Genomic DNA, 19739 nt, shown 5'->3' with positions numbered 1-19739 from the left:
GCATTGATCCTGAGCTCGATTAAAGCCTCGATTAACGCCAGAGAGAGAAAGAGCGAGAGGGCTGTGACTTGGGAGGTTGCTCTGGGTGAAAGATTGGCAGGAGGGCACCGGTGTTTCCCAATCAGATTCCTATCAGGCCGATAGTGGGACCCTGAACCTACTCCACCTCCACAGAACAGCCAGGCGTCACAGTCAGTGCTCCACACTCATTGTGAAACTGTGAAAACAGGAAGATCCCCGGGAATTGGACTGGGGCAGCTCAAACACAAGTGAATGGAGCGATTTCGACACATCCAGCAGCTCCGTAAACAGACACACACACACACACACACACACACACACATACCTCATGACTCTGTTTTCTGAATTACAAAGAGGGAAGAGAGATTTTCAATAATAATAATAATAATAATAAAAAAACATTTCCTGAGTAGATTTAAGCTCATCTTCAAGTCCACATTAATCATTATAAATTCAGAGGAAAAGTTATGAGTGGAAGATTGAAGGCACAGAAAATGTGCTGACACCAAAGGTTTATTAAAATCTATCTGTGATACCGTGTCACTTACCAGAAGACCTGAAAAACATATGGGTCACCCCCTCTACACTGAACTACAACAAAAAGGTCTTTAGACCCAACTGTTTATTGCCAGAGGGGATTTCAGAGAATTGTATTGTTGACAATTCTTGTGCTATGCATCATGAGGACAATTGAGGACAGACAGAGAGATTGCAGGTGAACGTGGCGGTGGTGTGAATGTTCCTGCCCTTGAGTGTCCATTTTGAGTCATTCCCTGACAGGATGGCCTGTATTTACCCTCCCCAGGCAGAGCAGCACCCTTCCGCGCAAAGCGGAAGCTCAGTTCTTGGAAGGAATCAAAGAAAAAAAGAAAACGAAAAAGAAATAATACAATGGATCCAAGTAAGGGTATGGTCATGGCTCAACAACAACTCTCACGGAACAAAAAAGGTCTGTTTTCCTCTTAACTGCCAAAACTTGTGCAAGACAGTAACACTGTTTCCCTGTGTCGTGGTTCTGACAGAGAGAGTAAGACCGAAAAAGATAGACAGACAGAGAGACAAAGAGAGAGAGACAGACAGAGAGAGAAAGAGAGAGACAGACAGAGAAAGAAAGAGAGAGAGAGAGATAGTGCTCTGTAAAAAGAAGATACAACACTGATAACTCTGGGAACCTTGTAAAATGATTGAAACATAGAGTGAACTTGAGGTTCAAAAGATGCAGATGCAGAGTGTTAACCTGACGTCTGGAGATCTGGGGCTGGTGGATGCCCTCCAGACAATGAAATATGACTGTGCTGGTCAGGATTTGAGCTTATGAGTTCAGTAATAGGATTTGTCACACAGACAGTAGTTCCCCCAGTTCCTGCCCTGGCACACACCCACATATAATCCCACCTTCCTCCTTCCCCCGAATTTGTATTCTTCACAAGTGAAACACGAGTGACTGAAACATCCCATAATAATACAGCGGTTTGTGCTGCAACACTGCACAACAAAACAAAGGCAAATAAAAAAAAAGAACAGAAAGCCAGCACAGTGCAGAACCCACACTCTTCCCATTAGTTAGACATCCCATCCAACTGTGCGCTTTGGAAAAACATCCCGTATTTTGTTTCCAACGTAATAACAGGGTGACAGACAGCCTCCCGCAGACTCAATCCAAATGTCCAGCTCCTCTGCGCTCCCGGCCCGCGGGCATCGGTCCTCTCCCTGCGATGCCAGCGAGGGCGGAATTAGCCACGCTGCCAGTGCCTTTGTGCCACCACACGGAGGGAAGTAAAGCCGTGGAAATGATCCCAGGGCGCCCGGGATAAAAGCCATCTAATGAGCCTAATAGGCGCGAGTCGCTACTTGCCTGCCATCAAACGGCCTCAAAATCCAGCAGCTTTCAAAGTTGCACTTATTCAAAGCGTGGCTGCTCATAATCACTTTCAGGAGGCTGATGTGATGATATTTCAATTGCATCATGCAAGCCGCACTTTTTTTTACCGCCCCCCCTCCCCATCCCCATCCCCGTCCCCGTCCCCATCACCACCACCCCTTTCTTTTCTTTCTTTTCTCCGTTTCCCCAGCTGGGGTTCCGTGTGGGGAAAGAGTGTGTCTCTAAAAGCATGGACCTATTCATCTGTCACATGCATACAATTTTCATGAGCTGCGATGGGAAAAACAGAATGGCGAGGGAGAGAGAGAGAGGGAGCGAGGGAGGGAGAAAGAGAGAGAAACAGAGAAAGAGGGAGGGAGAGATAGAGATGGAGAGAGAGAGAGAAAGAAAGAGAGAGAAAGAGAGACCTTCACTATGGAATTATAATGCCGACAAGCAGGCATTACAGCGAGTTTCATCAGAGATCCACGTACTGGAGCCTGATGCCACTAACCTAAGCTAACATACAGTAGTGGTCTCTAGGGTGCTGTTTGAGCCTGCTCCCATTAAAAATAAGTCTGCTTTCAAAAAAAAAAAGTATCTTGGGTGAAAGTACGGAGGAGTATGCAAAGTGGTGCAAATTACAACTGTCACTGCTATTTTTCCAAAAGGCCCTTTATGAGCAGCCATTTATTCTTTTCCTGTTTCACTGCATTCCTATCAGCTATTGATAACCTGCACACCCTTTTTAAAACACATTCACTGAGCACTGATAGTGGGGAGCGATTGTATTCGGGGCTCAGATAAAGAACAACAGGATACAAGCGTGGATGTGGTGTAACGATCCACTGCTTCTGTTCCCAGCCCTGGTCAGACAGTATCCTGAGAATCCTTCCCTTTTCCTCTCCTCTCCTTTTCCTCTCCTCTCCTGTCCTCTGCCTCTCGAACCTGCTGAGGTCACCACAAGAAGTTGTGAAATCAAAACGGGAAGGAATTTTTCCAGCTTCGACGGCAAACAAAAGCCCAAGGTAACAACACACACGGCTGCTACATACACACACACACACACCCACACACGGAGACATACACATGCTCATATCCTGCTGCAGAGGAAGAGAGTCCTGTTTTCAGATTTGTTCCCCTTCAATCTTCAATAACGAAAATGTTAATAACGCGCCATTTCCAGTTAATGTGTTGCAAAATCCCTCTGCATCATCACAGCCATGGACACAGGAAGGACTGTAATGGACCGGTGTCTCCATCCCCATACAGACACTAACACCCTGCTGAGGCCTTGTATTTATGCCAGACACTGCAGCAAGCTACGCTCTCTCTAACACCTCTCCTTGCCATGCACTTGTGTGTTCTTGCTGCTCCTGTTCTTGAATTAGCATAATGTTTGCCGTTAGTACGCTGGAAGTATTAGCTGGCAAAAGCCTCTAAGCTATGGCTGTGGCTGTGTTGCTCAACTGGTTGAGCGTATAACTCCAGCATGGCAGTGTCATGAGCACTTTTCCCATGGAGTGAAAGTACCAAATTAAAACACCAACTTGGATGAGAGCATCTGCTGAACCACTGTAAGTCTGAGGACGAGATGCTGTACAGATTGGTTTTGACTTTGTGTGATAAATGGTTTTTAAAGGTTTAGAATTACAAAGCCATGATAATGAAGGCTTTTAACTGTTATGAAACAGAGAGTGCATTGGGAATACTTCATCTGTTGGACCAGTCCCATCCCAAAGAGCACCTCAAACATACAGCTGTGTCTCCAGGAAGCTCTACAACCTATTGTGAGACTTAGGATAAGCCATCGTTGCTTGCAAATACTATTATGCCAATTTAATCCTACTTATTGCTTGCAAATACATGTAGTCATATATGGTGGACCTCTATGCGTTATATATGGTGTGACTCATATCTCTTAACACCAGCTCAATCTGCTTCTGTTCATGCAGAACAACACGAATGCTCGTGACCCTCCAGCCTCCACCCTTTCCTGCTCCCTCCTCACATACCAGTGGATGTGGCGGATTGGAGGAAATCCTCGGCGGGTCTCGGGCCGGGACGCGGCTCTGATAATCACATCCTGACTGCGGCCCCGGCCCTCTCCCCAGGGCTCCCCCAGCATGACACACACACACACACACACACACACAGCAGCCGTCACTTCGCATTCTTACTCACAAAACTCACAAACAAGCGCGTCCGACACACTTGCTGTGCAAAAAACACACACACACACACATACACATCTTTCTACCGCAAGATTTGCCATTACTGTCACGTCGTCGTCTATGGAGACGAGGGGCTCCTAGCTCCGCAAAGACTCAAGGAAACAGGGAGGAAGTAAGACGAAATTGGGCGAGTTGAGAGTAAAGTGGCGCCATCAGGCTTGCTTTGACAGCGCGGGTGCAACGCGAGCCTCAGGTGCAGTGTGCACAAACACAAACTCTCATCAGGCTCGCAGACAAGCCCGCAAATCCAGAGAGGTAAATCCCTGCCTGGGGTTGGAAGACGCTTGTTTATTCTACCACCGCCACGCCAGGGTTGCACAAGAAGGGTGGATCAGGTAAGCTGTGTGTGTAGCACAACACAACATGCCACACCAAACCACACCCGGCTCCACTTTCACTTTCAAAGCCCGTTCCGTGAAACAAAGGGCTCTGCGGGTTCCTTGTGTGTGGAGAGGAGAGGCCTCACGACGCGGGCCGCGGTTTCGACTTCAGGCCCCTCTTGGTTTTCACAGTTTGCAGAGAGTGCGACAGACATCAGCCGTGAGGGGTGTACGCCGAATGACTTTTTGATGTGCCTTTGTGTCAAGAGCTGATTTAACACCAGAAACGGGTTGCCTCACAAAACCATAACACTAAACAACAATTATTTATTCAAAACCGAGGGATAAACAGGAACTGAAGCAAAAACATCAGTCAATAATTAACTTGCCACTGAGACCAGAGATCTTGCATCCCTTTCAGTCCCCCCCATCCCCCCCCCCCACACTGGCAGTGCAGTGGAGTTGGGAGGCGGCACTCCGGAATAATGACTGGAACCTTGGGGAAAACAAGCAATTAATGAGGTTATGAGTGCAGCCGGCCCAGAGGTTGTGAAATCAGACCCCGCGCTCCCGATTTCATTTGCCACGGCCACATTGCATCTGTGAAGATAAACACGGTCCCTTGTCGAAAGAGCAGCGCTTCTCTCGCATGTGTGTTTAGCAAAGACGGGGCCTCACTATGTTTCTCTCCATCTTCCTCTTCCTCCCTCCCTTGCTCCTTTTCTCTCTCTCTCTCTCACCATGGTTCTTTCTTTCAGCTTCACTTTAATGTCAGACCACAGTTGACTCACAACACTTGGCTTCTGATTTCATCACACATGTTATGAAAGGCATGTGATTCAGACGGCGAAGCGCGGCTGACTCAAAAAAGCCACTTACGTGGCTCAGGCGAGTGGGACGGAATCTGCAAACCGTCTGGCCCAATATAGAGATACAGTTTTAGCACAGACACTAATGGGAAGAGATCAAATGTGCTCGGCTGCCTGGCTTATTATTCCATTTCGCAGCGGCGGTGGCGAGCTTAAACTTAAGGCCGTCCCGCTGTGAGGCGCTCGCGCAGCGGTCATCTCTAAAAAGCAAAGAGGCTAATAATCGACAGTGCTGTATAGCAAGCAGCTGGCAAATGCAATGCAAAAGATAAATAAATAATGCACGTTCCTCAGGCGGGGAGAAAGCAGCTTTCCAAAAGCATATGTAATTCTTCCTCAAGCTGCGTAGCCAAAGGCAAAGTTAATGCATATGTGCGCCAAGGGAAAAGTGTGGGGAAACTTATTTTTGTGTAAAGAATTCTCTGTGGTGACTAACATACTGCTGCAATGCACCTCTTTCCACATACAGTGAATATGTGTCATCAATATTGACCGTTGTTGAAAGACCAATAAAATGCTTGTGCCTCTAGGCTATGTGAAATGAGCTTGAACTGATGCAATTTCTTATGTTTCTGGACCTTGACATTTCAATCCTAATATGTTCTAAGGTGTAACACTAGAGATGTATTGCATGACCAAAAAATATGTATTTTTAAAATAAAACTGAAAAAGTAAAACTGTTTTTTAAAAAAAAGAAAAAAAAGGGCCGCCCTGTACCCAGGGGCCCTTCAAGGAAAGGCCATAACTCATCTGTTCCATATGACCTCCATTTAGATACAGCACGATCAAGGTCATGACACCGGACTGAACCTGATGCCCTCAACATGGTTAAGGCTTCTGGATCATACCGTGGCTCATACAGTGCCCTGTGGAAAAGAACACCACAGCAAAACTTAAAGCTCACATATCAAAATGGCTATAATATGTTGCTTTGAACAAAAGCTTCATCTAAATACTATAACCATAATGTTTAAATAAACATCTACTGTAAATAACTGGTACTTTGGTTGAGCAATTTAGGATCGTTTAAACTTTCAAATCTCTCTTGACCGCTAAAATGATGAATCATTACAGAGATGAGATCGTGAGAAACCATGTAAGCCTGGGTGCAACACCTGCAACCAAGTCATGTGAATTAGATACTTCTTGAAATCAACCACATGAAAGCGTAAACATTTGCATTTCTATACAATGACTCATTACGTGACACCAAATTGGCCTTTGGCTTTCAGTGACCCATGACTTTTACTTACAGAAGTGGCACAGTAATAAACAGGCAACGTTCAGTGCGTTGCTGTCTCCCTGTCTGCACTGCACTTTAACGTGACATATTGAGAAATATCTCAAGACTGCTGAGATAGGCTTCCCCTTCATAAACAGCATGTTAAATAGTTAAGTAATCCCTTGCCCTATATTTCCCCATGAAACGACCAGAGGCGAACTCAGTTTCTGCGTGAGGAAAAGGGAAGTTAATAAGTTCTGTGAATCTCAGTCACGCTCCTTGTTCGTGAGGATGACTTTGCAGGAACTTTCACCTTTTTGTAATCAAGCTGTTTCCTGTGCAACTCCCATCATGAACTCGATTTCAAGGAAATACCTAATCTGATAAAAAGCTTGCGTCACCTTTTAAATTTAATTCGGAAAAGTAATGCCTACATAAATGGAAATCTGTCCAACTGATCACAAGATTGGGAGGTAATAGACCACAAACTGCCCACTGGCTTTGAAAATTTCTAAGATGTCACAATTGTTTTTGCTGAACTGACAGCTCGAGAGAATACTCTGCAAAATCTGTCACCGCGGGGTGGCTTACTGCCAAAGATGAATTTTCAGAAATTGATCAAACAGAAATACCACTCTGAAGATGGGATTTCAAACATTGCCCTATAAACATGGTAAATGGACTGCATTTACATAGCGCTTTTCCACTCCTCTGAGCACTCAAAGCGCTTCACTATGGGCCTCTCTCATTCGTCTTTTTATCTATCCTCCCTTCCTTCCTCAGTCTTCCTTCCCACTGATCTAGATAAAGAATGATGGGGCAGCAACAATGGGATAGTCTATCCAGTGTTCTTTATAGATCAGTGGGAACGAGCCTGGAGGACTGAGCATCGAGGAGAGAGGTTGAGAGGGGGCCAATGCCATGCCTCGCATTCACCCATTCACACACCGATGGCGGAGGCTGCCATCCAAGGTGTCAACTTGCACATGTGACTCTACAGATGATGAAATAGACTCTGGGTGACCATTCCAATTATCATTTCAGATCACCACATCATGCCATGCCAAGCTCAGCATTTCCACTGAGATTCGTGCAGTGTGTCTATTCGAATATTGTGTCATAAACCAGTATTCATGGTCACATGTGAAACTAATGTGCAAAATAAATACCAAGAGTAAATGTTGATGCTTGTGTGCTTGTCCATGCATTTGCCAGCGTCTGGTATCGACTCTAAATTGAACAAAGGGTGAGGCTGCATGCTTCAGTCATCCAAAAATAACAGATTGTGAATCGTTTGAGGGCCGAGTTGCATGCTTCCGTATCTCAATAACAAGTCTGGGATAGCTGGAAACCACCGGCTGTCTGTCCGCAACGTCACTCCTACTACCATCACACTATGTCAACTTTGGCAGCGTTATAAGGAAGTTTACTAGCCTGAGGCAAGCATCAATATCCTCGTCAGAACTTTCTTATGAACAGGAAAAAAAGTTCTCAGGAAAGCTTTGCAAGGGAAAAACAGAAACCCCCCGAGCAACGCAGCTAGTTGGCCATTCCGCAAGGCAGTCTCTGTAACAGGTCTAGCATGTGATGACACCTCATGTGATGGCATTTCACAATCCAACATCGCTGGTGTCTGTGCAATGTACTGAACTTCTGAAGGGTGCAGCATTCACATTGAAGGAGGACAGTCCCTTAGGTCAAATTTGTGGTCTTTACTTGACAAGTCCCCTGGCAAAATATTCCAAAAACAACCCATGACATTTGAAGGTATAGTTCTCAGCATGCGAGGGGATAAGGAAAGACAGAAGTTTTCCTCCATAGGCTGACAGAAATTAGTGACTGCAAAGCTCATTCCAAAATGATTTACCCCTGCTTACTCACAAACGCTAACCATAATCCCTGAACTTGGTCGAATTTATATTATGTATATATATGCTTTTATATAATTCATTGCTTTAAAACAAATTGTAGCATGTATGTAAGCATGCATTTCCTCTTGTTAGGTAAGAAGAGCTGGTTTAGTGGATATGTTTACCCATTTAATGCCAAGTAGGTGACACCAATCTGAGCCCTCCTGAGAGCTAAGAACTTCCTCAGTTGGTTCCAAAGCTAATTACATGTTTTTGTACCAAATTCAACCGAAATATATAGAAGCATTCTTAGGGCCATTCATTAGCATACATTTGCTGTCCACTACTATCCAAAGTCAATTTGACAAATGGTGTTGGTTTCCATGGTCACTAGTGTCAGAGATTGTCACCATCAGCTCATATATTCAATTTTTAATTTTTTGTCTTAAGGTCTGGAATCATTCAGATTTATGAGCTGCTTGTCGAAGTTGGAGAGCTATTTAGAATTTATTGAGAAGAGGTGGCATGAAGCCACAGTCCTGATGGAAACCGCAACTCGTAGTGACTTGAAACTACACAAGTCGGTAGCATATGGTCAACTCAAGGCACTAGGAAATTAATTGGATGGTCATTGTAAAAAGTATCCTCCTTCTTTTGAGAGATAAGCTGGCCTTAGCAAAAATGACTACACTACAAGGCCCAATGAACATCTTTGACAAATAGATTAAATGCACTCAGCCAGCCAGCAATGATAACGATTAGGTAATCTTGCCAGCAGCTACTCAAACAATAACTCCACTGTCCCACTTAAAAAAACTGCATGCTAAATAACCAGCACATGTTCAGTCTGCAAAAAAACTGCATTTTGTCAGGACTTTTGGCAAACAAAAAAGTCCTGTAGCCAATGTACTAAATGTTACCTGAAAATAGGATATAAAAAAAATAATAAGAAGAAAAAGAAACCACTTGAGCAGGCAACTCAACATTGCAGCATAAGAGTGGATATAGTTCAGTCTTTGCCTATGATTACTCCTGACACATGCATGTCTGCTTGACCTGGCTAGTACCTCCCTGGTCTCACTGTGTCACCCAGATTCGGTTACACTGTACGACTGGGTTGCTTAAGCCTACACCCTGCAGCGGAGTGGACAAATCCCCTATCCAGACGGAAGTATTCAATTCATTCATTTCCAGGAGCAGCTGTTGCCCAAACAGCTAAGGGCTTTAAGATGGCACAGGCTTAAAAGGATAAAATCCTCTAGGACAACAAAGGAGCACTGTGCAGGTGGAGGGGAGAATACAACAACAGCAACAGCAGCAGAAGCAACAAAATTGCTTTAACTAAAAACTGCTTAGTTAAAACAAAGAGATCAAGACAAGAGAGCTTTATACAAATGCACTGACATTAGTGTCTGACTGTCAGTCAAGCATTTTGTTGTCAAAGTTAGAAGTGTCTTTTGTCGTGACTGGTCTTAGGCTAATGTAATCCTATAAAACAGACTTCAGCTGGGACACAAATTATTTCATCGGATAAGTGGATAAGGTTCAACTTATAGTGATACCCCCAACATACCGCTGCTATAAGAAAACAATTTAGGGGAAGTAAAATAATGATGACAAAGACCTGTGGATTAATAATGAGCTTGTTGCATGTAGAACATCTTGATTGTAGTTACACTTCACATATTATACTGCTAAAAAAGAGGTTTAAATGTGGGTTTTGAATGTGGTTTAAATGTGGGTGTTCATAGATTAAAGACATCCACTTCAAAGGCAGATTCAATCAGCTGTGTAAAAAAACCCTGATGTTTCACAATTCAGAACACTCAAGTCACTCAGGTCTGTAAGTAGTGAACCAGAGGCAGATTGTAAAAAAAAGACAAAAAGTTAAATGTCTTACACATATAACCCCCCATGTTGTATAATATAGCCTACTAAAATTGCAAATAAATAAATAAATAAGTACATACAGACTTATTATACAATACTTGCCACTGCAACAAGAGTCTGTGTCATACTGTTATCGTTGAATATCTCCTTCAGTAGGAGTCTTATAACAGGCACCATACCACACCAAACCTCAATCTATCCTACAAGGTCATTTTGAGGGGAGTGAGAGAGAACAGCTTTTTTGGTGCAAGGCCAAACACGGGCCATTAGATGCGAATACACTCTTGTCTTTGTAATAGACAAACAGGCACAGCCTTTGTTCCACCCAAAACTACAGGGGAACTTGGCAGAAGCTGATAATGATTATACTTAACACTTGAGAGACTTGTGAAGAGATAAGAGACAGTTCCCTGGCAGGAAGAAGAGTGTCTACTCCAGACAGAACAAAAACTGGCTTGGAAAGATACAGTAGGCGGCCTCAACCTAAAACGATTAGATAAAAACATGTCTACTGTCACTAAAAATGTCACACATTTTCAAGTGAATTTTGAACAAGTTCAAGACATTTAACAGAAACAGCATTTCCATTGCTGATGTTTCGAATTGAATCTGTTAGAAAGGATGATCTTTACAGCTTGGACACACTGTAGACCCTAAAAGTTTCTTTGCAAAAAAATAGGCCGCATAAACTGACACTAAGGCAAACTACAATGCGAGCAGCAAGCTGTCATATTGCCATAAATACCTCTGGGCGACTTGTTTATGCGGAGCCATCGGTCAGTGGACTGGAATTTGTGCTTTCACAATCTGGCAAAACATTGTGACGCTTTTGGAGAGCCAGCGCATGGCTGAAGAAGGTTAGCTGTGGCGCTTCACAATCTATCTCCCTAACTCGCTGTCCTCGTTACAAAAGTTTTTCATCAGCAGAAGTACATAAAGCAAGAGTGACACCATTTTGCCACATGCGCATCTCCGCTTCATCACTGTTAAGTGAATGACTGCTAATGAGGTGCTGGTGGCGTCTTATGCTGAGTCTGAACAGGAACTGCACCCTTAATTGATCTACTCCCTGACAGTGCAGGACTCGGGCTGTTTCGCAGCTTTGATGTACAGTGGAAATGTTGATTGAGGAAGGTATTGGAGAAGAACAAACACGCAGACACATGCTAGCAGATTTGCACCTTTGGCAACACTTTCTTTTAAACAGAATGTATCCTCTAATTAGTCGACTCAATCTTCTGAGACTATCTAACGACGGCCATCAAGCCCTAACTTTTTCTCTAGAGTATTAAACTTTCTCACAGAATCTTGCAATTGTTTCTTTTCCACTATCCATACTTCAACTGGGTGTGACAACAACACGGCAAGATGCTTAAAAACTAATTTCAAGGGCAACGCACCAACAGGAAGCAGTGCAGCACGTGTGACCTTAAAACCCCAGCTTATTCTGCCATACAGCTGCGAACTTAATCCCATCACTGCCAGACGCAGCAGGAAGGAGATCACGCTTTGTGAACTAGGCTAATTATGTTACAGACGTGCAAACAGACACAAGACAGACGAAACAGTATATGGTGGGGGAAAATAACTGACACTCTTCATGTCTTCAGACTAACTCACGGCAATGAGGTCGCACACAATCTTCATAAAACTGCACCTTTCCATCTGACTAATCTATTTCACCTGATTAACCAAGAACAGGTGAAACAGAGATTAGTCCAGTTTTATGAACATTGTGTGTGCAACTGTATTACCTTTGGGTAGTTAGTTTGGAATCTATGCCATTTTAATTTAGCACCACACACAAAGACTGGGAAGGCACATCCTCTCAAAAACATTTCACTCTGAAATGTCTGTTGTCCTTGTATGGAGGGGGAGGGGGGGGGGGTAGGTCAGGCCTCATTAACAGACTTCTTCCAGTGTAAGTGTTCCTATGGGTGTTGTTGGTCGCTGAGGACTGGCATGCATCCGTTTTCAGGACAGCGGATTCAGCCTAAGAGCTTCCCCGAGACCTCAACTGACTGAGTGAACCGTGTTTGTTCCCGTGGTAATATTTCACAAACCAGGAAGTATGACATTAGTGAGAGCTATGTGTGAGTGTGGTGGATGATTTCTAGGAAGTCTTGCCATTTTCCCGCAGACATCTTCAAAAGAAATATGACGCGAGTGGAAATCATACTTTAACAATGAACATAAAATGCATGACGCAATAAACAAATGCCATTTGTTGACACATAAAGTGAACAATATAATTTTGATAAGCCTCAAAATAGTAGCCCTACAGCTGACACACTGTATGCATTTCTGCTTTCGCGGCTTTTTTTAAGCTTTTGATAAGCACTAAAAATAGTAGGCTTGCAGTTGACACTATTTCTGCTTTGAGGTCACCGTAAAGGGTTTCACCTGTCACAGCCTTCAACTGTGTGAGGGAAAAAGAGTTTCCATTTTAAGGAGCGGTTCTCCCACTCACCAGTGCGCCCTATAGTAGCACCGCTCAGGAAGACTCCCCGCGCCCACACAGTCATGCAAGTGGCCCGTGACTCACTGTGTGACACAACAAAGTGCAGAGGCAACCCAAGCACGCTAACTCCTGCCCACCCTCCCTCCCTATGTAGACTAGCTTGTGGCTGCCATATCATTACAGAATCCAACAATGGGATATAGGCCACTGTACATTTCTGTTATCACTTACAGGTAGATCAGTGTAGCCTTTATGGCTTTATGAATACAGGCTTTCTTTAATGGCTTTAACCCAACCATCAATGCATTTTTACTGAACTCAATAAGTTGTTGTGCAGTAGGCCTATTGTTATGCAGCAGGCCTATATTCTCAGGAATATTTCAAGAACACAATGGACTGAGTTTTTATAAAGCCAGGAATATGAATATCCATGTCACAGTAGGATACTAAAACTGCAAATCTTACAGGGCAGGGATGGTAATCGTCAAGCAAAATATGGCAGACCTAGTCCTAGTCATTTTGCAACACCTAAACACGTGGGTGTTTTCTCATTTCACATAGGCCTATCCTCATTCACTAAACGACTTTCGATCTCTTACCTAATAACCTACCTGTAGCCTACCTTTGTTGAATGAACGGATTAGTGGGCCGTGGCACAGCCGAGAAAGGACATGCAATTGAGTCATGCAAGGGGTGGGGTTATTCTTTTGTGCAATTATTTTCAAACGTAGCGTTGTTTAACAAAAATCTGCGCAAAGCTGCAGGCTGGCAAGAAAACGCTAGAGACTAATATGTTAAACTCAGACTCCGTTAGACAGTTTAAGCTCCAGTCTCACTCCATTGTAAAAAAATAAATAAAACAGTTCTGTTGAAGACACCTTCTCAGATTTGTTTCTAATGCAATCATTTGTTTGTCTTGCACGCTGTTTCTTACTCACACGCATGGGAGCAACACCGCTCACTATTGCGACGGTCAGCTTTAGATGTCGTCAGACCGATAGGAGGGGCTAAGATGTTGCAATCATTCTCAGTACAGCATCATCAAGTTGGTTCGCTCTAACAGAGAAAGGATATTAGAAGTCGTTCCACAATTGAGATCACACAGTCGGACGGTCAGGCGGAGGGGGCTCGTCTGATTTGTATTCTCAACCCCAAAGGGACTGTACTTGTTATCTAAAGGATTTCATAACAGGTGACCTAAGGGAGCGCATTCCTATTTTTGCTCAACTTTTTGCCGGACTCAACATTCTGATCCTGGCACGTCCACGAGTTTGGATAAACTAGCCAGTTACATTCGCTTCCACAAGTTTGCGTTTTCTTGTCTCAACATTACCTTGTCAGCACTGCAGTGTACAGGTCACCAACTACGTTTCGAACTTCACCGAGAGCAACAATCTTTGTATTATTTCCAGAGACCCCACTTCAGTAATCACCACGACGTCAAACAACGGATAGAAGGAAGAACTTGTTTTGGACACGCAGTCATTCAGCGGGAATATTGTGCTAGCCAGCCGGGGAACAAAGACGTCTGAAAGAACAGAAGCGAACACCGGTAACTTATTGCCGCCACCCTGACTGTGGTTTAGTGATCGACAAGGACTAATTTCTGCTTTGGATGAGAAGATAGACCCTGCGTCGGAGTTTGTGTGCACATACTCGCTCTGAAGTTATCATCAAACAATACACAGCCAGTGGTGATCCCACAAGTTACTGTACGGTGAATGGCTAAGTAGTGTGAGGATAGATTGGGGAGTCTCTTTAAACTTACGACCCAAGCTATCACTTCGTTAAGACACATCAGTTATATTTTTGGAGCGGCCCTGGCTACTTGACTTAACTTTTTGCTGGATTTTCCACCAATATTTTGGCGCACCGGGCAGAGAATGAGCTTTTGACAAGTTAGCCCAACTGAGCTGACTTGCTATTGTTCTCTGTTTTGGAGAGGAGCGGATCCCTTTGTCTTCTTACTCAAGCGAGGTAAGAGTTGTCCACACTTGTAACGTTAGTCATGCGCTCTTGTGAGAGTCCGATTTTTGTTTCATGATCGCCAGTATCTATATTTGCCTTCTTTCAGGTTTTTCTGTGTTTTATTGTACATTTAGTCATAAAATACTTTAGTTAGATTTCACAGGAACATTCTCAAACGTTTGGACTCGTAGCCTGCCACTCATAGTCGCGCTGGTGATCTCATCAAACGTGAATGCTGTGTTATTAATTATTCCGAAACAATGTTTTCATCCCACATGAAATCAAATAGTTAAGAAGAATTAATTTAATATTCCGTTTAGCTTATGCCTCGTTTTGCAAAGGGCTATATTTTAGTCAAACTCAACGATGTCATGCGGACTGGAGTCTTGCGTCATTTTTATGACGTCCCTTTTCATAGACGGGGTATATGACTCAGACAGACCGAGCAGCATTTCGAAACGGATGAACAGTAACTTGACTAATGGATGTATCAGCCTGTGTTGTTCATCTGCAACCGCTTACACTAATAATTACAAATTGCAGTGTCTCATGAAGGGGTGGGTGGAATGCATGTGTCAGATTGGTGAAGTGAGAAAATGGAATGTCAGTATATAGATTCTAAATGTATACGTGTGTATGTGTGCTCTCTGCAGATGAGCGTAAACCTCGCAACTCCCACTCTCCCTTTGCGCCTGAAACGAGTGGACTTTGAAGACCCCCACGACCCTGACGCCTTCAAATGCAAGCGCCCCAGACTGAGCCAGCCCCCCTCCCCTGGCCTTGCCCCCTGCCTCCGGCCCCTGTCTCAGAGCCATGGCCCCCCAGGCCCCCAGAAGCACTGCGTCTCCCAGATCGGCCCCTACGTCCTGCTGGAGTTGACAGAAGGCACTCAGACCTACAGAGCTGTGCATCGTGTCACAGAGCAGGAATACACCTGCAAGGTGAATAGACGCCACATCTGGAGCAGTGTCAGCAAATGTTTGCTGCTTTTTAATCAGAAAGAAAGAGTTGATGGATGCACTGCCTCATATGTTATGTGATCAACACATGGTAGAAACATTCCTGACACTGTCCCCCTAGCAAAATCCTAGATACCATCCTCCCAAAATCTTGGATGTTGCTAGGATGGCATCAGAATCATAAGTTGGTAAAAATGACCCTATGTGATGAGTTTTCCCAGATCGCATAGCATATATTTCATATATAAAAAAACAATCAGTCAAAGAGACCACATGACCAAACTTTTAAAGACTTAAGTAGAGAAACTTTCCCAACACCTGTGCACCGCCAAGAATGCCCACAGCTTTGGCCATGGATAGAGACACTATAGCTGTGCCTGTGATCTCTGTATACACCTACAACAAGCAAGGGTTGCAGTCACCAAAAGCGGTATGTTTAGAGTTTCTAAACATGACACTCACAATGGAAAGGATGCACAGCACTCCCTTAAATGTAGAAGTGGCACAAACTGCCTACAGCCATCAATCTGCACCTGCTCATTCCTGTCATAGTCTCAACAGCACATAATGTTCACTGTCAACAGAGGAGTGTCTTTCAGCACATTATACAGTTATGCACATGGCATGTAGTATTATTAGTACCAGTGTTGTTGTCACTATAGAATTAAACCCATGACTGTAGCACCACAAGTGTCCTGCTCCATATGTAGCATTTCCATATTGACCATAATGTAAATAATGTAAATGTATTTTTCTCTCTCAGGTGTTCTGTATGAAGAAATATCAGGAGCTTATCGCACCATACACGCGACTGTGTCCCCACGACAACATCTGCCGCATCTCGGAGATCATCACCGGCGAGCACAACGTCTACGTCTTCTTTGAGCGCAACTATGGCGACATGCACTCGTACGTGCGCACGTGCAAGCGGCTGCAGGAGGACGAAGCGGTGCGTCTGTTCTCCCAGATGGCCACGGCGGTCGCACACTGCCACGAAAACGGTGTCGTGCTCCGAGACCTCAAGCTGCGCAAGTTTGTCTTCACTGACCCCCAAAGGTTGGTTTGAGATTTGTCTTCTGATAATTTGTAAATGAGTTACACTTCTCATGTTGCTTGTTGACAAAAAGGATATATAGAAGTTCTTGAAGTAGACAATCCTTACCTGAAGGTGCAGAAAGTACTTGTAATTGCTTCTGTACTTGAAAAGACAGTATTTTTAACTTTTCATGTAAAAAAAAAAAGAAATCACTTGAAACAATTTGTTCCACTGAATGCTTGGACATTTCTTAGAAGATATTACGTAGGGTCCAAAACACTCACTGTACTTTAATTACACATTCTGCAAGTTCAGTGTTTGAGAGGGATTAGTCTCAGTCCAAGAGAGTGGACCGAAAAAGCTTTTTCATCAGTTCCGAGTGACTACTTCAAACAGAAGTTTTAATAACCATCCCTCTCCCTTTTTCCCCCCCTCTCTCTCTCTCTCTCTCTCTCTCTCTTCAGAACCAAGCTGGTCCTGCAGAACCTGGAGGACTCGTGCCTGCTGCAGGGCGAGGACGACTCCCTGACGGACAAGCACGGCTGCCCGGCCTACGTGGGGCCGGAGATCCTCAACTCGCGCCACTCGTACTCAGGGAAGGCGGCCGACGTGTGGAGCCTGGGCGTGGTCCTCTACACCGTGCTGGTGGGCCGCTACCCCTTCCAGGACGTGGAGCCGGCCGCGCTCTTCAGCAAGATCCGCCGCGGCGCCTTCACCATCCCGGAGGCGCTGTCGGCGCGCGCCCGCTCGCTCGTCTGCTGCATGCTCCGCAAGGCGCCCGCCGAGAGGCTGGAGGCCGCCGACATCCTCCTGCACCCGTGGCTGCTGCACGGGGCCGGCGGCGGGGCGCCCTCGGTGCCTCCGCACCTCAGCTCCAGGAACTGCGTCGACCAGGTGGTCCCCGACTCGGGGTGCGGCGAGGACAGCGGGGACTACCTTTGAAGAAAGAACTTGAAATTGACTTAAAATAAAAATAACTCAAAAAGACAGTCCTGTCACTGCTGCTCCCCCCCACCCCACCCCTTAGCCTCAGAGGAGAAGGACTTTGTAGTGTTCTCCCCCCTCGGCACCGGTCTCCTCTGGAGTTTCGCCTCCCAAGAGGGAACGAAAGCAGTGGGGGATTGCATCAGAGGCTATGTGAAGGTCAGGGCTAGAGAGAGAGGAGGAGGAGGAGGAGGAGGAGGAGGAGGAGGAGGAGGAGGAGGAGGAGTGGATTCCTCAGCTCAGCCACTGCTGCACATCGCTCCGTGTCAGGCCGTGAGTGATGTGTGAGCTGGCCTGTCAGGTACTAAAGCTTTTTTTGGGAGGGGGGGGCAGGGGGTGCAGGCAGCATCTGCAGCAGAGAAAAGAGAAGTGTTTGACTCGAGGCTGCTTGACCCCCCTTGCCCATTCCCCCACCCCCACCCCACTAAAAAAGCAGTTCAATATTTCACCTTTTTATGACGTCTGTGTGCTGCAGTCAGTAGAGAGTAGCCAAAAAAGGCTTCGGAACAAAATGAAAACAAAAAGTCACTTGCCATGTTATGGTGCATGAGCAGCCACAGAAGCAGGTTTTCCAAACTTCAGTCGTAATTCACAGAGATGTTTTGTGAAAATGCATTACGTTCGGCAGTATTCTCACAGAGTTCAGAGTTCTGAGAAGCTTTGATTTCATTGGTTGTTAAACACACTGAATTGTTGGTTAGTCTTGGTTTGACTCTCAGCTGTTAAAAAGAACTTGCAAAATCTGAGACAGCTGTCAGATACCTCTTTAAACTTGAATCCTGGAATACTTGATGCACAATTTGTGCCTTTTTTGTTATTATTGTTCGTGTTGTTTTACAGTTTACATAATTTGCAGTGGATACAAGTATCCGGATCTGACCAGTCAAAGTGCCTTTTTAAGTTGGATTGTTGACATTATTTTTTCCTCTCATTCACCTGTCTTGATGAAGGGAGTGAAATACTTAACCAAAGACTGATCACTCTCCCCAGTCCCAACTCAGAGACTGACTTCAGTGTAGCTCTTTTGAAGATCTGTCTTTGTTTTTCCTTGTGAAGGGTTTAATTATAGTTCTGTATTCTTTTGAAAGTTAATATAATTCTGTATTCTGTACAAACAAAACCTTTTTTTTTTCACTCGTAATCTGAAGACTTTGTGATGTCGTAGCCATTTCGGTGCGCATGATAACTCGCTCTCAGATTTGCAGTCCAATTCAGCAATGACCTGGGACTCACACTGTCTGTATTATGTATGCATAGTGGAAAAGGGTTACATCCCTCAAGGATACAGTGCTCTAGTTTTCCCCATTACAGCAACTTTCCATTGGATGGTAAAATGGTGTAACTAGAATCTGTTCAGCAGAACAAAGGCATTACAGTACATTTGTTGTCTTTGGTGATGCCAGCATGCAACTCTCGAGCCCTTAAGTCCATTGAAACCATAAACCTTTTTTTTGAAACTGTAAATACTTTTGTTTTGTTTTCTAAGATCACCAAAACACTACATGCTTTTTGTTCCCCATGTTTCTTCAAGTGGCTGTATTTTTAGGAAGAAAGGTCTTTCGTTGGTGCCAGTAAAACCATGGAAAATAAAAAAAATCAAAATACAGTACAAAAGTTTCACGCTTATTTCCTTTGGCAAGTGTGTGCTTGAGTAAACTAAATAAAGTGGAGTAGTGTGGTAATACTGACCAGATATCTGCAATTTCCTGTAAGATCAAAAAAGGATTAACAGTAGTTATCAAACCCCTCCATGATCACACAGAAAAAAGATGTACATTTTGAAAGTTCTTTTTGGCACAAAAACAAACACATAATTGCCATGGATTACAGTATGTTAGATCCTTTACATACATGATTATGCTGTTGTGCCTTATAGTTGCCAAAAAGATTTGGCAGTGCACACTGTTTCAGATGGACAGTAGTGAAGGACCCTAGACTTGGCTTAGTATTGGGTTCAACCAGAGGCCAAGCCAGTGAGCTGTTGATATTGTATTGGTTAGAGGAACCCAAACCCAGAGAAGGGGAAAGATGACATCATCAGGGAGTTGAAATGGCAAATGTTGC

At 44.4% G+C, this 19739-nt stretch overlaps 1 protein-coding gene across 1 annotated transcript; it reads left to right on the top strand.

The window, feature by feature from the left end:
* The first annotated feature begins 13803 nt into the window (after positions 1-13803).
* trib3 (tribbles pseudokinase 3) lies at positions 13804-19271 on the top strand. The gene is made up of 4 exons (XM_062545980.1): positions 13804-14705; positions 15350-15637; positions 16419-16711; positions 17156-19271. The coding sequence occupies exons 2-4, from the start codon at positions 15350-15352 to the stop codon at positions 17631-17633; spliced, it is 1059 nt and encodes a 352-aa protein (XP_062401964.1). The 5' UTR covers positions 13804-14705; the 3' UTR covers positions 17634-19271.
* Positions 19272-19739: the final 468 nt, after the last annotated feature.

The sequence above is a fragment of the Sardina pilchardus genome, chromosome 9, assembly GCF_963854185.1.
Source record: "Sardina pilchardus chromosome 9, fSarPil1.1, whole genome shotgun sequence".
NCBI lineage: Eukaryota > Metazoa > Chordata > Actinopteri > Clupeiformes > Clupeidae > Sardina > Sardina pilchardus.
The sequence above is the reverse complement of the archived record's forward strand: the minus strand, read 5'-3'. Positions and strand labels throughout refer to the sequence as shown.